The sequence below is a fragment of the Talpa europaea genome, assembly GCF_964194135.1.
Source record: "Talpa europaea genome assembly, chromosome: 8".
Classification (NCBI taxonomy): Eukaryota; Metazoa; Chordata; class Mammalia; order Eulipotyphla; family Talpidae; genus Talpa; species Talpa europaea.
In genome coordinates, this window is record NC_140075.1 from 74,503,478 (window position 1) to 74,519,918 (window position 16,441).

General features: G+C 35.8%; 1 protein-coding gene across 1 annotated transcript in view; it reads right to left on the reverse strand.

Annotated features, from left to right (window-relative positions):
• SEC23A (SEC23 homolog A, COPII coat complex component) overlaps nucleotides 1-16,441 on the reverse strand; it is a gene marked incomplete at its 5' end in the record, with an annotated part of 45,863 nt that overhangs the window by 26,490 nt on the left and 2,932 nt on the right. The window contains 7 exons of the mRNA XM_084239549.1: nucleotides 367-490; nucleotides 2,728-2,843; nucleotides 4,415-4,573; nucleotides 7,997-8,141; nucleotides 10,979-11,058; nucleotides 14,053-14,289; nucleotides 16,079-16,165. Coding sequence (XP_084095675.1) covers nucleotides 367-490; nucleotides 2,728-2,843; nucleotides 4,415-4,573; nucleotides 7,997-8,141; nucleotides 10,979-11,058; nucleotides 14,053-14,289; nucleotides 16,079-16,165 — 948 coding nt within the window. The remainder of the gene's footprint in view (nucleotides 1-366; nucleotides 491-2,727; nucleotides 2,844-4,414; nucleotides 4,574-7,996; nucleotides 8,142-10,978; nucleotides 11,059-14,052; nucleotides 14,290-16,078; nucleotides 16,166-16,441) is intronic.

Consider the following 16,441-nt stretch of genomic DNA (forward strand, 5'->3'; position numbering starts at 1 on the left):
ACGCAAGAATTCAAATTAAAAATTTATTTTATACTAAAAAAAAAAATCTAGCACTAACAAATTTGACACTAAAAAAGATAAAACATACTTAGGAAGCCAAAGCCTAAATAAAGAAAAACTAGTTAAAGGAAGTTTTATCTACATAATAACTTCTTTTCTAGCAATTATTCAGAAATGCTCAAGTAAAATTTCATTGTACATTAAATGATGGCATCTTTCCGGTAAAATCTAACTGTGTCTTAATATTAAATAACCACTATTTTTGTAGCATATATTGAGTTTGATTAGTGACATTGTAATATTATGGTCAAGCCTACAAATCTGAGTTTTAAAAGCATGCCACACCTGTCAAGTTTTGATTCTTACCTTTATTTCTAATGTACCACCAAAGCCCATTTTAAACTGTCCATGCATATCTTTGGTAAAGACCCTTTGAAAAGTCTGTTTGAATAAGGATGTGTTGAAAGAGTCACCCATCACCATGTATCCTCTATATGAAAAGAAAAGAAAACGATTATGTAATACAAACACTGGTTCCTTGTGTAAAAACCAGAAAAGTAAATAATTTTTCAATATACAAGCTTTTTTTAAAAATATTTCCCAAGGGCCTCCCTGGTGGCGCAAGGGGTTAAGACACAACCTATGAAACCATACACAGCCACTGCAGCACGAGTTCGATCCCCTGGCCAGCCAGGGAGCAACCCACATGGCGCAGCAGACTTCTCCTGACTTGCCCATTGCTCCCCTCAGCAGTGTACTTCCATCAATCTGCCTGTTCTGTTACCCACTGTCTCTGGTGAATCCTTTCACACACATTCCCACACCTCTGGCCTGTACCCCAACTCTTGTATGCATAAATAAATAAATCTTAAAAAAAAAAGTTTAGGGCCTCCCCTGGTGGCGCAGGCGGTCGAGCGCCACGCCATGAAGCTGTCTGCAGCCTCTGAAGCACCCTTTCAATCCCGGCCAGCCAGCAAGGGTCCCATATGGCGCGGCAGACCTCTCCTGTCATGCCCACTGCTCCACTCAGCAGTGTATTTCATCAGTCTGCCTGTTCTGTTCCCCTCTCTGTCTCTGGTGAATCCTCTCACCATCCCGCACATCTGGCCTATACCCTGGTTCTTGTATAATATAAATAAATAAATGTTTAAAAAAAAAAAAGTTAAAAAAAATTATTTCCCAAGAGTTGTATTACCACTAGGTTTAAAACTCAATGGTAGGAGAATATCTCCAACATAAAAATAATATCAATCCTGAGGATCCCTAACTACCCCTTACACTTGCATTTGTTCTCAGTACTTTTTAAAAATTCTTTTTAGAGCCTCCCCTGGTGGCACAGCGGTTGAGCGCTGGGCTGCAAAGCTGCCCGCAGCCTCTGCAGTGCCGGTTCGATCCCCGGCTGCGGGCAAGGGTCCCACATGGCGCGCAAACCCCGCTGCTCCCCTCAGCATTGTGTTTCGTCTGCCTGTTCTGTTCCCCACTCTGGCTCTGGTGGATTCTCTCACCCTCCCACACTTCCGAATACCCAGTGCTTATATAAATAAATCTTAAAAATTCTTTTTAAATAGGTAACATGAATATATCCACACTTTATAAAATTCAAAAGATACAAAAGGGTACATAGTAACAAATGTTTTCTCTCTCCCTAGTCACCCAGGTCTCCATACTGATAAAAATACCTGACACGCATTCTCATTACTGCATGCATTCTCATTCTTAAAAACAACACCTATGGGGCTTCTGTGGTGGCGCAAGGGGTTAAGACACAACCAATGAAACTGTTAGCAGCCACTGCGGTGCTAGTTCAATCCCAGGCCAGGGAGCTACCCACATGGCGCAGCAGACCTCTCCTGCCCCACCCACTGCTTCCCTCAGCAATGTATTTCAGTCATTCTGCCTGTTCTGTTCCTCACTCTGTCTCTGATGAATCCTCTCACCCCCCACACCTCAGGCCTGTACCCCAGTTCTTGCATGCATAAATAAATCTTTATTTAAAAAATATCTATGAAAATGCACAGACGTATATATTGTTTGTGTGTGTATCATGTCAAACCAAAGACATCAAAACTATATATTAAGGGCCTCCCAGGTGGCGCAGCAGGTTGAGCAATGTGCTGTGAAGCTGTCCACAGCCTCTGCAGCGCGGGTTTGATTCCCAGCTGACCAGGGAGAAACCCACACGGTGTGGCAGACCTCTCCTGTCTCGCCCGCTGCTCCCCTCAGCAGTGTCTTTGGTCCGTCTGCCTGTTCTGCTCTCTGCTCTCTCTGGTGAATTCTCTCACCCTCCCATACCTCTGCCCTGTACTCCAGTTCTTGTATAAATAATTTAAAAAAAAACAAAAAAAACCCTGTAGATTAAGATCCCTTATGAGGTTAGATGCAAAACTCCATGAGATGAGTTTTTCAAATATAATATGCTTTTAAAGCTGTGTTTTTAAGCACACCATGTGGGTTTGCTCCCTGGCTGGGAGCAAACTCAGGCCTCAGTAGCTTATGATAGCTTCATAGTGATGAGACTTAACCCATTGTGCCTTAACCAGGGAGGCCCTTTACAAGATTTTAAATTGAGCTTTACTAAAAGGAGTACCAAGAACTATTAATAGCTATTGCCCTGAAGTGGTAGGATGATGACTGATTTTTTTCCCTAAACCGCCATTTATTGGTTTATATTTGTGAACTACCATTAGTAGTTTATAATGCAAAAACTGTAAGAATTCAAATACATACCCGGTAAGGTTGGGACAACACTTCATTTCCAGAAGACCTGTCTGATCTAATGCGCATGCATAGATATCAATAACATGGCCAGTTGTAGCAGCTCGATTAGCCAATGCTTCAAAATGCTACAAAAAGATATTTTCAAGTCAAAGAAGTCATATAAATGTACAAACTTAAACATAGTATAAATCTTTTCTCCCATTAATAGATCAAAATGATCTAAGAAATAATGAAATAATAATCCTTCATGCTATAAATATGAACTTCTTCAATGTAATAAAGGCATCTACAAAAACCCATTAGCTAACATCAAACTTAAATGGTAAAAGAGAAAATGATTTGTTCTAATTAAATTATCTATAATGTCTCCTAAAATAATACAATTACTTCTCTGACACTTTCAGATTCTTTCTTTAAAAAGTCATTGTTTCTAAGCAAATTCCTAAATTAACGCTCAACTTAAAGGTATAATGAACATCTTGTTCTTTGTACACAGACAAGGTAGATTAAACACAGAACTCTTATTCCTGGTTAAACTGGTATTATCCAAATAATAACAAAACAGTAAATTAACAAACCTAAAACATCTCTGAAGCTTCAAGGAAAATTCCAAGTTCAAAAGGGAAATCAAGTAGCAGAATATAAGTATCCATTAATAGTGACAAAAATTACTTGTCATTAATTGCCTTAAAAAATATAACAATGGGGCCTCCCCTGTTGGTGCAGGTGGTTGAGCACCGGACTATAAAGCAATATGCAGCCTCTGCAACACAAGTTCAATCCCCAGCCAGCAAGGGAGAAACCCACATGGTGCAGCAGACCTCTCCTGTCTCACTTGCTGCTCCCCTCAGCAGTGTATTTCAGTCAGTCTGCCTGTTCTGTTCCCCACTCTGTCTCTGGTGAATCCTCTCACCCCCTGCATCTCTGGCCTGTACCCCAGTTCTTGTATGCATAGATGAAAAAATTAAAAAAAAAAGAAGACACAACCTATGAAGCTGTCAGCAGCCGCTGCAGCATGAGTTTGATTTCCGGCCAGGGAGCTACCCACATGGCACAGCAGACCTCTCCTGTCTCACCTGCTGCACCCCTCAGCATAGCATTTCAGTTAATCTATCTGTCCTGTTCCCCACTCTGTCTCTGGTGGGTCCTCTCACCCCTGACACCTCTGGCCTGTAATCCAGCTCTTGTATGCATAAATAAATCTTTTTTTTAAAAAAAAGGGCACAAAGGTAATCATTGAGGAGGTATCTTTTGTTGCCTACTATTAACCTTTCAAATATTTAAAATCAGAGAAATTATAACTTAAGAGGGAAAAAAGCTATTCTCCAATTCTGAATAGTAGAGTATCAGATTTCTTTCTTTTTTTTTAAAGATTTATTTTATTTATTTATGCATACAAGAACTGGGATCTAGGCCAGAGGTGCAAGGGGTGAAAGGATTCATCAGAGACAGAGTGAGGAGTAGAATAGGTGGATCTACTGAAATACACTGCTGAGGGGAGCAACAGTTGAGACTGGAGAGGTCTGCTGCACCATGTGGGATTGAACTCAGGCTGCATTTGTCATAGTGCTGAGACTTAACCCCTTGCACAAGGGAGGCCCATAGATTATCAGATTTCTTAACATAAGATATTTGTATTCTTCCTCTTCCAACAAATTTTTCTTATAATGGGTGAAAGATTTAAAAATCAATATACCTTAGTCCCCTTTTTAACATATTTGGCGTTGTCCTTTTCAATGTCATGCCATGATCGTATAGGTGTCTTCAGTTCATCCCCGACCACCATTCCAGGCCCCTGAGTGGCTGGCCCGCCAATGAACATCATGATACGAGCACCCGTGTTAGGAAAAGTACACTGATGGACAAAAGTCACTTGTCAAAAGAACTTAATGGAAAACATATACATTTCTCATCATGAATTTTGATATAGTTTTTCTAACAAATACGAAAGCATACATTTTCCAAAAAAAAAAAGCAAATGTTTAAAATTAAATTTACAAGGTGTTTGTTTGAAAGCCTTTTTTTAAAATAGTGCCTTCCTAATTTTAAAATAATCTATAAACCTGATTCCTTTTTGCAAGAATGTTCCTCCTACTTACCTCATCCTAGACTGGGAGGAGTTGAGAAAGGAAGAAAAGAGGGCATCTGTTTTTTAATTGTTCTATGTTAAAAACATAACATACTAGTTCAAGCTGATGATCTGAGTCCTCTAATTTCCCTCCCCTCTCTCCCAAGATGTCAATGAAATAAGAGAAAGGGAATTATTTTTAAAATGAATAAGAAAATAAGTAAGAGTGCTATCAGTAGACAATAAATTTTGAGGAATCCAAATAACAGACTGGAGTGATTTTTAAAAATCTTAATTTAAAAAACACATTCCTGATACTGCAGATAAAGCCAAATCTTCTCCTGATGGGAATAACTTAAAAGCTCTACAAGTAGAGTTAAAAAAAAAAAAAAAAAGTAGCAATCTACCAAAGAAGTGCAGTCAGCCTCCAGATACAGCAGCTAATGACAAGAGTTGGCCATCAGCAATTGCTGAGGATTGCTCTCTGAGGAAAGTCCAATCTGCTCAGAGAAGGGTCTTAATATGGTGGTTGGGGGCTAAAAGATGCAGAATACAGGACAGGTTGCAATAGACATAACACAAACATGACAGCTCTCAAGAGATTCTATAATTAAAATCATTGCAAAAATACAAATACCTCAATAGATGAGCTAAAATTCAGCATATGGAAGTATCATTAAAAGTTGAGGAAATTGCCCAGAAAAAAATAAAGATACAAAGAAACAGAGATGCCTGACATCTAATTAATGAATACAGAAAAAAAATAAACATTAACTAAATTGAACAATAACAGGAGTCTTTAGAATGAAAGGGCATATCAAGAATGAAACATAATTTATGAAAAAGAATTAAACCAAAATATAGCCTAATGGAATTGCACAACACTAAAATTACAGAGAACATTCTAAATATGTTCACAGTGGAAATAAGAAGTCTCTTAAAAAGGAGTAAGAATGAAACTATATCAAATTATCATCAATACATTCAATGTTTTAATGCACAGAGAAAAGGTTCAAAGATCCTCCTAAGAGCCACCCTAAGTACAAATGGAGAGGGCAAAATAGACATTCAAGAACTCAAAATACTTATAAGAAACGAAGAACAAACTTAAGTATAACCCAAAGGAAATAAGGAAATATAGAAAAAATTGTAAAAGTATTCTAAGACTTTGACAAATGCAAGATTTTCTCCATCAAGCAGCAAATTACATTTCCTTCTCTATGTGTATAACCATTGTACTTTGCCCCACAATTAATGTTTATATAATCGTATTAGGAATGCTCATTGGTAATGTTATAGGCAATTACTGAACAAAAATACAGAATATATTTTTAAGTTACATTATAGCTTCAGAAAATAATGTAAATGATCTAAAGTTTTATAACTTAAAGAATCATATGACTAACAAGCCTGAAAGAATAAGAAAAACTGCTTTTACTTTTCATTTTTATACATTCTGGCATACTGTTTGAATGTTTTTATGAGATATACTTATTACTTCTCTAACTTTCTCAAATAACTATATATATCAAAGCAAGCATGATCCTAGCTTACCAAACAAAAGTACTCTTTTTATTCTGGGTGTCTGAGGTAATAACAGTCATGTAAAGCCAAAATACCAAAGAAGTACAAAAACAAAGTATACAAAATATACACCTTCATAAAACTAGAACACCAAGAACATGCCAAGTTCAAATTATTTATAAATAACTCTAACTTCCAAGTAAGCTGTCTCCCATGAAAACCTTCACATGGAATAAGGGTAGTTTAGAGGAACAGACATGGAAAAAAGAGGGAGGCCAAAAGCCAATGTAGAATAGTCAGATTCAAGTTAAAAACTTAGTAATAGGCGCTGAAGAAAGGTAAGAAAAGAATCAAGAGAATGAAAATAAAATTAAGAAATAAAAGGATCAGAGATAAAGTAAAATAGAAACAAGCAATTTGTATATAATGGCAGTTCTTAAAGAAAATAAAACAATGAAACGAAACTAATATGTAAAACTATAATCTAAGAAAAATGTATGGAAATAAAAAACCTGAATATGCATTTAGGAAGGTATCAGGTTTTGCAAGTCTCTGAATGTATGTATATGAAACATCAACATGATACTGAATAAGCATTATACAAAAGATAAACTCAGAGCAGTGCCAACCCTAATTGGGTCCAATCCTTGATAATCTTTTCAAAAACTGAAAGCATTTTTTAAATGCTTTTAAATAAATTACTAAATAGTTCTGTTTCATCTTACTAAATACTGCCAAAGTATGCAAGTTGACAATTTCATGGGAAGCAAAAAAATTTCAAAGGACATATAATTAGGACTCAGAACCCAGCTTAAAGGGTCTCCCACTGATCAAATCTGGGGCAATTTCAGATATTATGGAAAATTAACCAATATGACATGCTATTTTAAATGTGTATGTATATGTGTGTGATATATAAGTATAAAGGTACACAGATACAAATACTGAGAGAGAGGTATATAGCAAATATAAGAAAATATTAACATCTGAAGAATGTGTGATAACTACAAAGGAATTCTTTGAACTGTTTTTGCAGCTTGTCCACAAATACAGAACTATGTCAAAGTAAAGAAATGACAGAAATAGATTTATAATTCACCATAAAACACAGGAAACCATGAGTCCATAGTGACACCAATAAATAAATTAAAAGTTTAACGAGGAATGGAATATTTGCATTGTTTCAAAGATCTTCACATCGAATGTTCATTCATTACAAAGGAGGAAAATAAGAGTAATTTTACAACGGAGATGCCTACCAGACACAACCTTACTTAGTGATCCAGTGATTATCATCAGTAATGAGGCAAATGAAAATCACGGGGGGGAGGGAAGGTCTTTGTAAATTTTTTGCAACTGAAGTCATTTCATGTTTTTAAAAAATTTTTAAAAATTCAATTTTTAAAAAATTCGATTTTCCAATTATAAAACTAGGATATGAGTCATGTAAATTTTTCAAATTCTAAAAAGTAAAATTATTTTAACCTACCACTGAACATTTGGGTGACATCCTTCTAGGAGTCTCTACTCAAAGGATATAGTGCAGATAAAACTTTAAATAAATAAAATCATGCTCACTGTCCTATCCCATGATCTAATTGTTGTCTCACCCACTATCATCTTGTAAAAATAATCTCATACATACGCATACACAGTTACATTCCAAAACAAAGTTATCATCACTACCTCAAGTAGTCCTACAGCAATGGAAAGTGCCACCCCAGAGGAACGCAAAGGTCTCTTCCCCTGTGGTACAGGCCAAGGGTCTCGCTGCAGTTCTCCCAGGAGATCTGTGAGATTCATGTCTATTTTCTGTACTGGCTGCAAGAATCTGCAAAACAAAATTTTTAAATAAAAAGTTATTCATAAATGTTTATGGGTGAGGGTTTAAAAAATAAACTGTACTTTTTCAAAAATAGGGAAAAAAAATTTTAATGCATGATAGACCAAAGGTTCTCAAACTTTCATGTATATAAGAACAGGTGGGAGCACTTGTTTTAACAGAGACTGCTCGTTCCAGACTTTTGCATTTCATACAAGTTCCCAGGTAATGCTTTTGGTACTGATTCAAGAAGCACATTTTGAGTACAATTGCTGTAAATGTACTGAAGTACTACTTCAGTTCTGCCTCTTTCATTTACCAATCCACTAAGGCTTAAAGTTATTGAAATAATTATGAGAAGGTGCATCAACTCATTTTTTAGTAATATTACCTCAGCTTAAAAGTACAGGGGGAAAAAACTCCACAGAAAAACTAATTCAACTCATCAATCAGTTCAGTAAAGTGGCAGGATACAAAATCAACACGCAAAAGTCAGTAGCCTTCCTATACACAAACAATAAATCTGAAGAAGAAGAAATCAAAAAAACCATCCCTTTTATTATCGAAACAAAAAAAAATCAAATACTTGGGAATAAATCTAACAAAAGAGGTAAAGGACCTATACAAAGAAAACTATAAAACACTGTTAAAATAAAAGAAGACACAAAGAAATGGAAAGACATCCCCTGCTCATGGATTGGAAGAATAAATATTATTAAAATGGCCATCCTACCAAAAGCAATATACAGATTCAATGCTATTCCAATAAAAATTTCAAAGTCATTCTTCAAAGAAATAGAACAATTATTGATGAAATTCATATGGAATCACCAAAAACCCCAAATAGCCAAAGCTCTCCTGAAAAAAAAGAAGGGAATGGAGGCATCATACTCCCAGACTTCAGACTATACTACAAAGCCATAATCATCATCAAGCCAAACTGCATGGTATTGGAACAAGAATAGACATACAGACCAATGGAATGGAATAGAAAATCCAGAAGTAAACCGACAGATTTATGATCAACTAATCTTTGACAAAGGAGCAAAGACTATGCATTGGAGCAAAGAAAGTTTGTTCAATAAATGGTGCTGGGAAAACTGGGATGCTACATGCAAAAGAATGAAGCTTGACTACTATCTAACACCATGCACAAAAACCAGCTCAAAATGGATTAAAGAACTAGACATAAGACCTGAAACCATAAAATACATAGAAGGAAATATAGGCAAAACACTCCATGATATGCACATCAAAGACATCTTTACAGACACATCACCCAAAGCAGTGATAGTGAAGGCAAAGATAAACAGCTGGGACTAGGTAAACATAAGACCTGAAACCATAAAATACATAGAAGGAAATATAGGCAAAACACTACATGATATGCACATCAAAGACATCTTTACAGACACATCACCCAAAGCAGTGATAGTGAAGGCAAAGATAAACAGCTGGGACTACATCAAATTAAAGAGCTTCTGCACAGCAAAAGAGACAATAACAAAAACAAAGGGAAACCCCACCAACTGGGAGAACATTTTTGCACCCAACACTAATGATAAAGGACTGATCACAAAAATCTACAAAGAGCTGATGAGATTCAACAAAAACAAAGAAAATAATCCAGTCAAAAAATGGGCAGAAGAGCTAAAAAGAAACTTCTCTGGAGAGGAAATGCAAATGGCCAACAGGCATATGAAAAAATGTTCAACATCACTTGTCATCAGGGAAATGCAAATCAAAACTGCCATGAGATACCATTCACACCAGTGAGAATGGCATATATTAAAAAAACTAGCAACAACAAATGTTGGCGAGGGTGTGGAGAAAAAGGAACTCCCCTGCACTGTTGGTGGGAGTGCAAACTGGCCCAACCACTATGGAGAGCTGTGTGCAGATTTCTTGACCTCCTAAACATAGAGCTTCCATATGATCCAGCAATTCCACTCCTAGGTATTTACCCAAAGGACACAGAAACATCCATTCCAAAGAGCACCTGCACCCCTATGTATATAGCAGCACTATTTACAATAGCTAAGCTTTGGAAGCAACCCAAATGCCCAAAAATAGATGACTGGATCAAGAAGATGTGGTACATATACACCATGGAATATTACTCAGCATTCAAAAAAGATAAACACATGCAATTTGCAGCAACATGGATGGCCCTGGAAGGGATCATGCTCAGCGAAATAAGCCAGAAAGAAAAAGAAAAATACAGGATGGTCTCACTCATAGCAGGAATCTAGAAAACTTAAGTAAGGGACCAGGAAAAAGAATGTAAGAAAGAAAATATCAAAATCAACAAACAACTATGAACCAGAGACACTCTATGGGGGGTGGGGGGCGGGGAAAGTAGGGATTAGGGTCAAAATAAGGGGGTTGTAATTGTATGGGGAATATAAAAATAAAATTTAAATAAAAAAACATTTTTTAATCTAAGAAACTATAATGAGGTCTAAAGAATGGATAACTTATTTACATGTTCCCTTCAAAAATTATTAAATTTATAAAAGCAAAAAAGAAAAAAAAAAGTACAGGGGGAAAGTACCTCTAAAGGCAAGAACGCAAAATTTAAAATTTTTGTTTAGCTGCCCTCAGTCAAAAATTAACTTTTACTAAACTCACAAATAGAAAATCAGGAATATATCAAAACTGGAGTAACTTCTCACTTTAATAATTATCTGATTCAGCCTATATTCTTAAAAGTATACCAATGCAATCTATTATTTTCTTAAATATAATATAGTTATCATCAAATATCTATGTTCAAGTTAAGGGTCTGGGATACTTAAATAGTTTGTACAAATGATCAAATTCTCTTTGACACATTTAATTATTACCTGTTGGAAGGAGGTGGCTGCTGTACCTGGGGACCACGTGTTGCTTGAGTAACAGGAACTTTAGAAAGCCCCAGCATTTCCTGTAAAGAGATTATTTCTGTGATATTTGCTTAATTACTCCTACAAAGGTGTATCACCTATTTACCATGTGCAAGGTGGTCTACTAGGCATTAAGAACACACAAAAGGGGAAAAAAAAAAAGAACACACAAAGAACAAAAGGTGCTACCTCAGCAAAAGGAGATACTAGCTCATAAAAATATTATTTCTCAGCAAAATAAGCCAGAAAGAAAATGAAAAATACTGGATGGTCTCACTCATAGCAGGAATCTAGAAAACTTAAATAAGGGACCAGGAAAAAGAATAACTATAAGAAAGAAAATATCAAAATCAACGCAAGAGACACTCTATGGGGGGTGGGGAGTGGGGAGGGGAGGGATTGGGGTCAAAATAAGGGGATTGCAATTGTATGGGGAATATAAAAATAAAATTTATTTAAAAAAATATTATTTCTAATTAGCAGTCAAAACAAGTTATGTAACTGTCTTCATTCACTCCTTTCAAGGACTAGATCTCAAGTACCTGCTATGTGTACTATCTAAAGGAAAAAAAATACATAGTCCCTGACCTTACAGAAATAGGAATTAACCAAATCATAACGTCAATTAGTGTAAAATTTCAACTGTAATAACTGCTATGAAGGAGATGCATGTCATCATATAAAGGAGGTCTCAAAGGTATATATACCTTGGATGTCTATACTTCTTAATTTTCTGACTTAATAACTAACCAAACTGCTAGTTTTGTTTTAAATTTTTGATGTATATACAATTCCTACTTTAGACCCATGGAGATAATATCATTACTAAAGCTTTTTTGATTCTAGAAATGTTCAGTCATGAAGCAATATAATAAAAGTATGTAATAGAAAAACAAAGACTTGCAAAGCAATTATTGGACTAGTCCTGTAGTATTTCTTGTACTGCTAGCAGGAACAGCAGCTTTTACTAAGGACTTACTGTGTACCAGTTTCTGTGCTAAACTCTTTATGTAACACTTCCTCACAAAGCAATAATGAAGTAGATTTCTTAATCCCTGCTCTACAAATGAAAGGTGACACTCAGAAAAGTTAAGTAGCTTGCCTAAGGTTATACAACTAGTAAGTGACAACATATATATTAAACTAGGTTTTCTAAAAAGCCTCGATTATTTCATTAGTAGTACATTACTTCATTTAGTACTAATAATAACCATGCAAAATAGGTATTATTTATCTTTCCCATAAAGGATGAGAAAAAAAAGAAATCAGCCCAAGATTGCACAACTACTAGAGTCTAAGATTTGATGCCAGGATTATCTGGGGAGCAAAAATCAGGTTCAACTAGTTGGACATAGAAAAAAGATAAAAACATTTTAATGGAGAAAACAGTCTACAGGCATTCACTATCACTGCAAAAAGGCTTAAGTTTTACTTATTATATAACAGGTAAAATGTACTCTACAATCAAAATTAACACTAAACCACTTAAAATAAATCTACCATTTAAAAATAACATTAAGGGCCTCCCTGGTAGCGCACACGGGTTGAACGCAGCGCTGTGAAGCTGTCCGAAGCCTCTGCAGTGCCGGTTTGATCCCGCTAGCTGCGGAGCAACCCACATGGGGCAGCAGAACTCTCCTGTCTCACCCACTGCCCCCCTCAGCAGTGTATTTCGGTCATTCTGCCTGTTCTGTTCCCTGTTCTATCTCTGGTGAATCCTCTCACCCTCCCGCGCATCTCTGGCCTGTACCCCATTCTTGTATAAATAAATCTTAAAAAAAACTAACATGAGGAAAAAAAAATAACATTAAGAGCGAACATTTAAAGTCTATTTAATTCCTGTGACCACTCCACAGAAGACTATAATTATCTCCAATCTACAGATTAAAAAATTTAAGGTACAAAGAATTTAAAACTTGCCCACTTTCTCTCCTGTCTCATGGAAATAAATAATCCTCCTCTCCAAGGTACTCTGCTTCTCTACCATGCCTTGTGAAACTTCACTTTCTTCATCTTACTCTTGCTTTCACACTCATTAACTTTGGTCTCTTTCTTTTCTATGTATAAACACATTCAAGTGTTCCTTCTTCTAATATAAACATCTTTAACTCAATTCTCTCTCTCTCAAAATCCCAACTAGGTCTTCCTTACCTTCAGCAAGAAACCTCTTAAAAGTCTCTCAATTTTCTCCACTTACTCAAGCCTTATTCACTATATCATTTTATCCTCCCTATCCAAACTTCAATCTCTTGTCAACTGTAGCACCACTAGCCCAGTTTGCAAGCTTCCAATTAGAATCAGCCTCAAAAATCTTTTCTTTTTCATTATGGGCAACCTGGAGGTCTTCGAAGTCTGATTTCATATCTGCTTAGTTTATACCAGTCTTATCTAACTAGCCCAGGATACCCATTCTCACCTGGGGGTAGTAACAGAATCAGTTAGAGAGTCTTCAAAGTACTTCCATGAACAACCCTCACTTCCCAACCACATATTCACTCATAGGCTATCAAAAAGTCTATCAAAAATCCCCAGATGATTCCAGTAGGCTACATATAACTCTTCTTCCTTGAAAATAAAGCTTCAATTTGCCCCAAAGATAAAAGTGTTGTCCTAGAATCTGAAAAATATGTACACTCATAGCTCACACAATAACTCTTAAGCCTTAAAATATCTCTGTGAAATAAGTTTTCGATTCCTAAGTAAGATGTCAAGAGATAAAAGCTAGCATTCTGTAGTCGCTTTCTCTAAGTCTTCAGCAAGTCTCTTTCATAAACTCTTCAAATCTTTAGTAAAATACCTTTAGTTTCGCTCTAAATTCTAAGGATACATTTACAAGTTCAGGGTTTCAATCTATATAACAATCACGATAAATGAAAGAAAACTACTATCAATACATTTAAAGACTTAGTTATAATACAATTCTATCAGTCATACATAACAGAAATGTTTTTTAGAAACTTTTACCGAGAGGCATTTATAGACATAATGTAGACTGATGTTCACAGAGAGTTGAAACTATCATTCTTGTCATTTACCTGTAGTTGTTTGGCAGACAGATCTTTTGTTCCTCTGAAGACGTAGCTTTTTGAAATGCCTTCACATCCAAGTTCATGAACCTGCACCATTCTCCCAAAAGTAATAAGTCCAACCAAAGCTGTAGGTGGTAAAAGACTTAATGACATCTGCATAGATTCTTTCAGGGCTTGTAAATCTTCATCTTCCATGCAAGTATCAACCACATAGAGGAAGATCAAAGGCATCTGAGGACCACGCTTTTGAAAGATTTTGCAGTAAGAAAAAAGATGTTATTTTATTTTATTTATTTATTTTTAATAGAGGCATGTTTTATTTATTTATTTGTTTGTTTGTTTGTTTGTTTGTTTATACATGCACTGGGTACAGTCAGAAGCGCGGGAGGGTGAGAGAATTCACCAGAGCCAGAGCAGGGAGCAGAGCAGGCAGAAGGACCGAAGTACACTGCTGAGGGGAGCAGCGGGCGGCAGGAGAGGTCTGCGCGCCATGTGGGACCCTCCTCTGGTGGCCGGGGAGCAGCCGGGGATCGAACCGGTGCCGCAGAGGCCGCGGGCAGCTTCGCAACCCAGCACTCAACCGCTGCGCCACAGGGGAGGCCCAAAAAGATGTTATTTTAAAAGCATTAATTTGCACCTGAAACTACTGTTTTATGTCAAATATACCTGAATTAAAAAATATAAAAGCACTAACACTGAAGTGAAACATAAGGATAATCAATAACATCAATATATAGTACACTCATACAATGGAATTCTAATAAGCCATTTCAGAAATGAAACATTTTATGTGTGTGTGTATATATGTATTATACATATATACCAGGTCCCCTTGTACATACACATACACACACAAACAGAAAGACATTCAAGACATATCACCAAGTGAAAAATCAAGTTTTAAAAACATTATGTATAGTTTTATAAGGGATATTTTCACTTTTCATTTTATTTATCTGCCTGTTTCATTTCTTATAATAAGTATATACTTCTTTTAAAAAATAATAACTATAAAGTTTAAAATCAAAATGAGGTGGTTTTTACAGAATTATCTACGTAAATGAGATTTTAAGAGAACTAGAAACTGGCCAGGCTAATTACTGACTCAAGTGAAACATATTCTGCTTTCTTTACAACACTGATAATGAATATTAATTCCACACTTAAATCTGTAATGACTATGTTAGGAGATTTAGAAAGGGAAAAATTATTTTCCTAACAAGGAGCAATGTAAGTCATAATCAGACTTGGGGATATTGCGTCAGTCTCCAGCAACATATTGACTAAGTATTTGTGAATGGACTTTCTAATCACAAAGCCAGATTGATACCTTATTATTTACTGATCTACTCAGTACAGTGGTCCTCTTTTATGGAAGGGGAAACATAGCAAGATACGCAGTGGAGATGCCTGAAACTATGCATAGTCCAAATAATATACAGCAAGCCCTCACCTAACATCATTGATAGATTCTTGAAAACTGTGACTTTAAGAGAAACAAAGTATAATGTTAATAGTAAGTCCTAGGATAATGTCATTTTGTCCAATATGGGATGATAATTTTTTTTCTCATTTATGTTACACCATAAAGATGTTACTTGGGGACATACCTACAGTGAAAGTTAATTTATAAATGAGGCACAGTAAGACACTAGCAACACTAACAAGTAATAAAATAGAACAATTCTAATAATATGCTGCAATAAAAGTTAGGCTGAATATAGTCTCTCTTTCTCAAAGTATTTTTGTATAGTGGTTGACCACACATAATAGAAACTGTGGATAAAAGAGACTCTGCTTAGCAAATGACACTATTCCACCCAATATCCTGGCCACACCTCAAATAACTACAACAGAGAAATTACTTTGCTCAAACTGACCTTGACAATCTTACCTTTGAAACACTCCATCAATTCAACGTGAGAATCAAGGATGAAACCTTTTAAGTGATCTCAATTTAACAATTATTTTGGTAGAAAGTAAGCTGCTCAATATTTAAAACTTTCTTAAAGATTAACATTTAAGTCCTTACCAGAACTACATATTCAATGCTAGAAAACTGAGGTAAAAGTTCAGCAGGCTGATTCAGTTCAGATATGCCAGCATAAGTAGGTGGAAACTACAGAGAGGAAAAAAACAAAAAAAATTGTAACAAATTACGTGCCAGAAAGAATAATTATACTTCAAAACTGAAAATAATTACTTACTCATCTATCTATTTAAAATAGGTATTTTGAAAGATAAATACCAGATGGTATCACTTATATGTAGAATATAGAGAAATAAAACAAAGAGTCAGACAAAAACAAATCACTAACAAATCCTAGAAATTAGACTGTAGAATTGAGGCTATCAAAGAATTAGGGAAGGATGGGGAACTAAGTGGGGAGGGGGG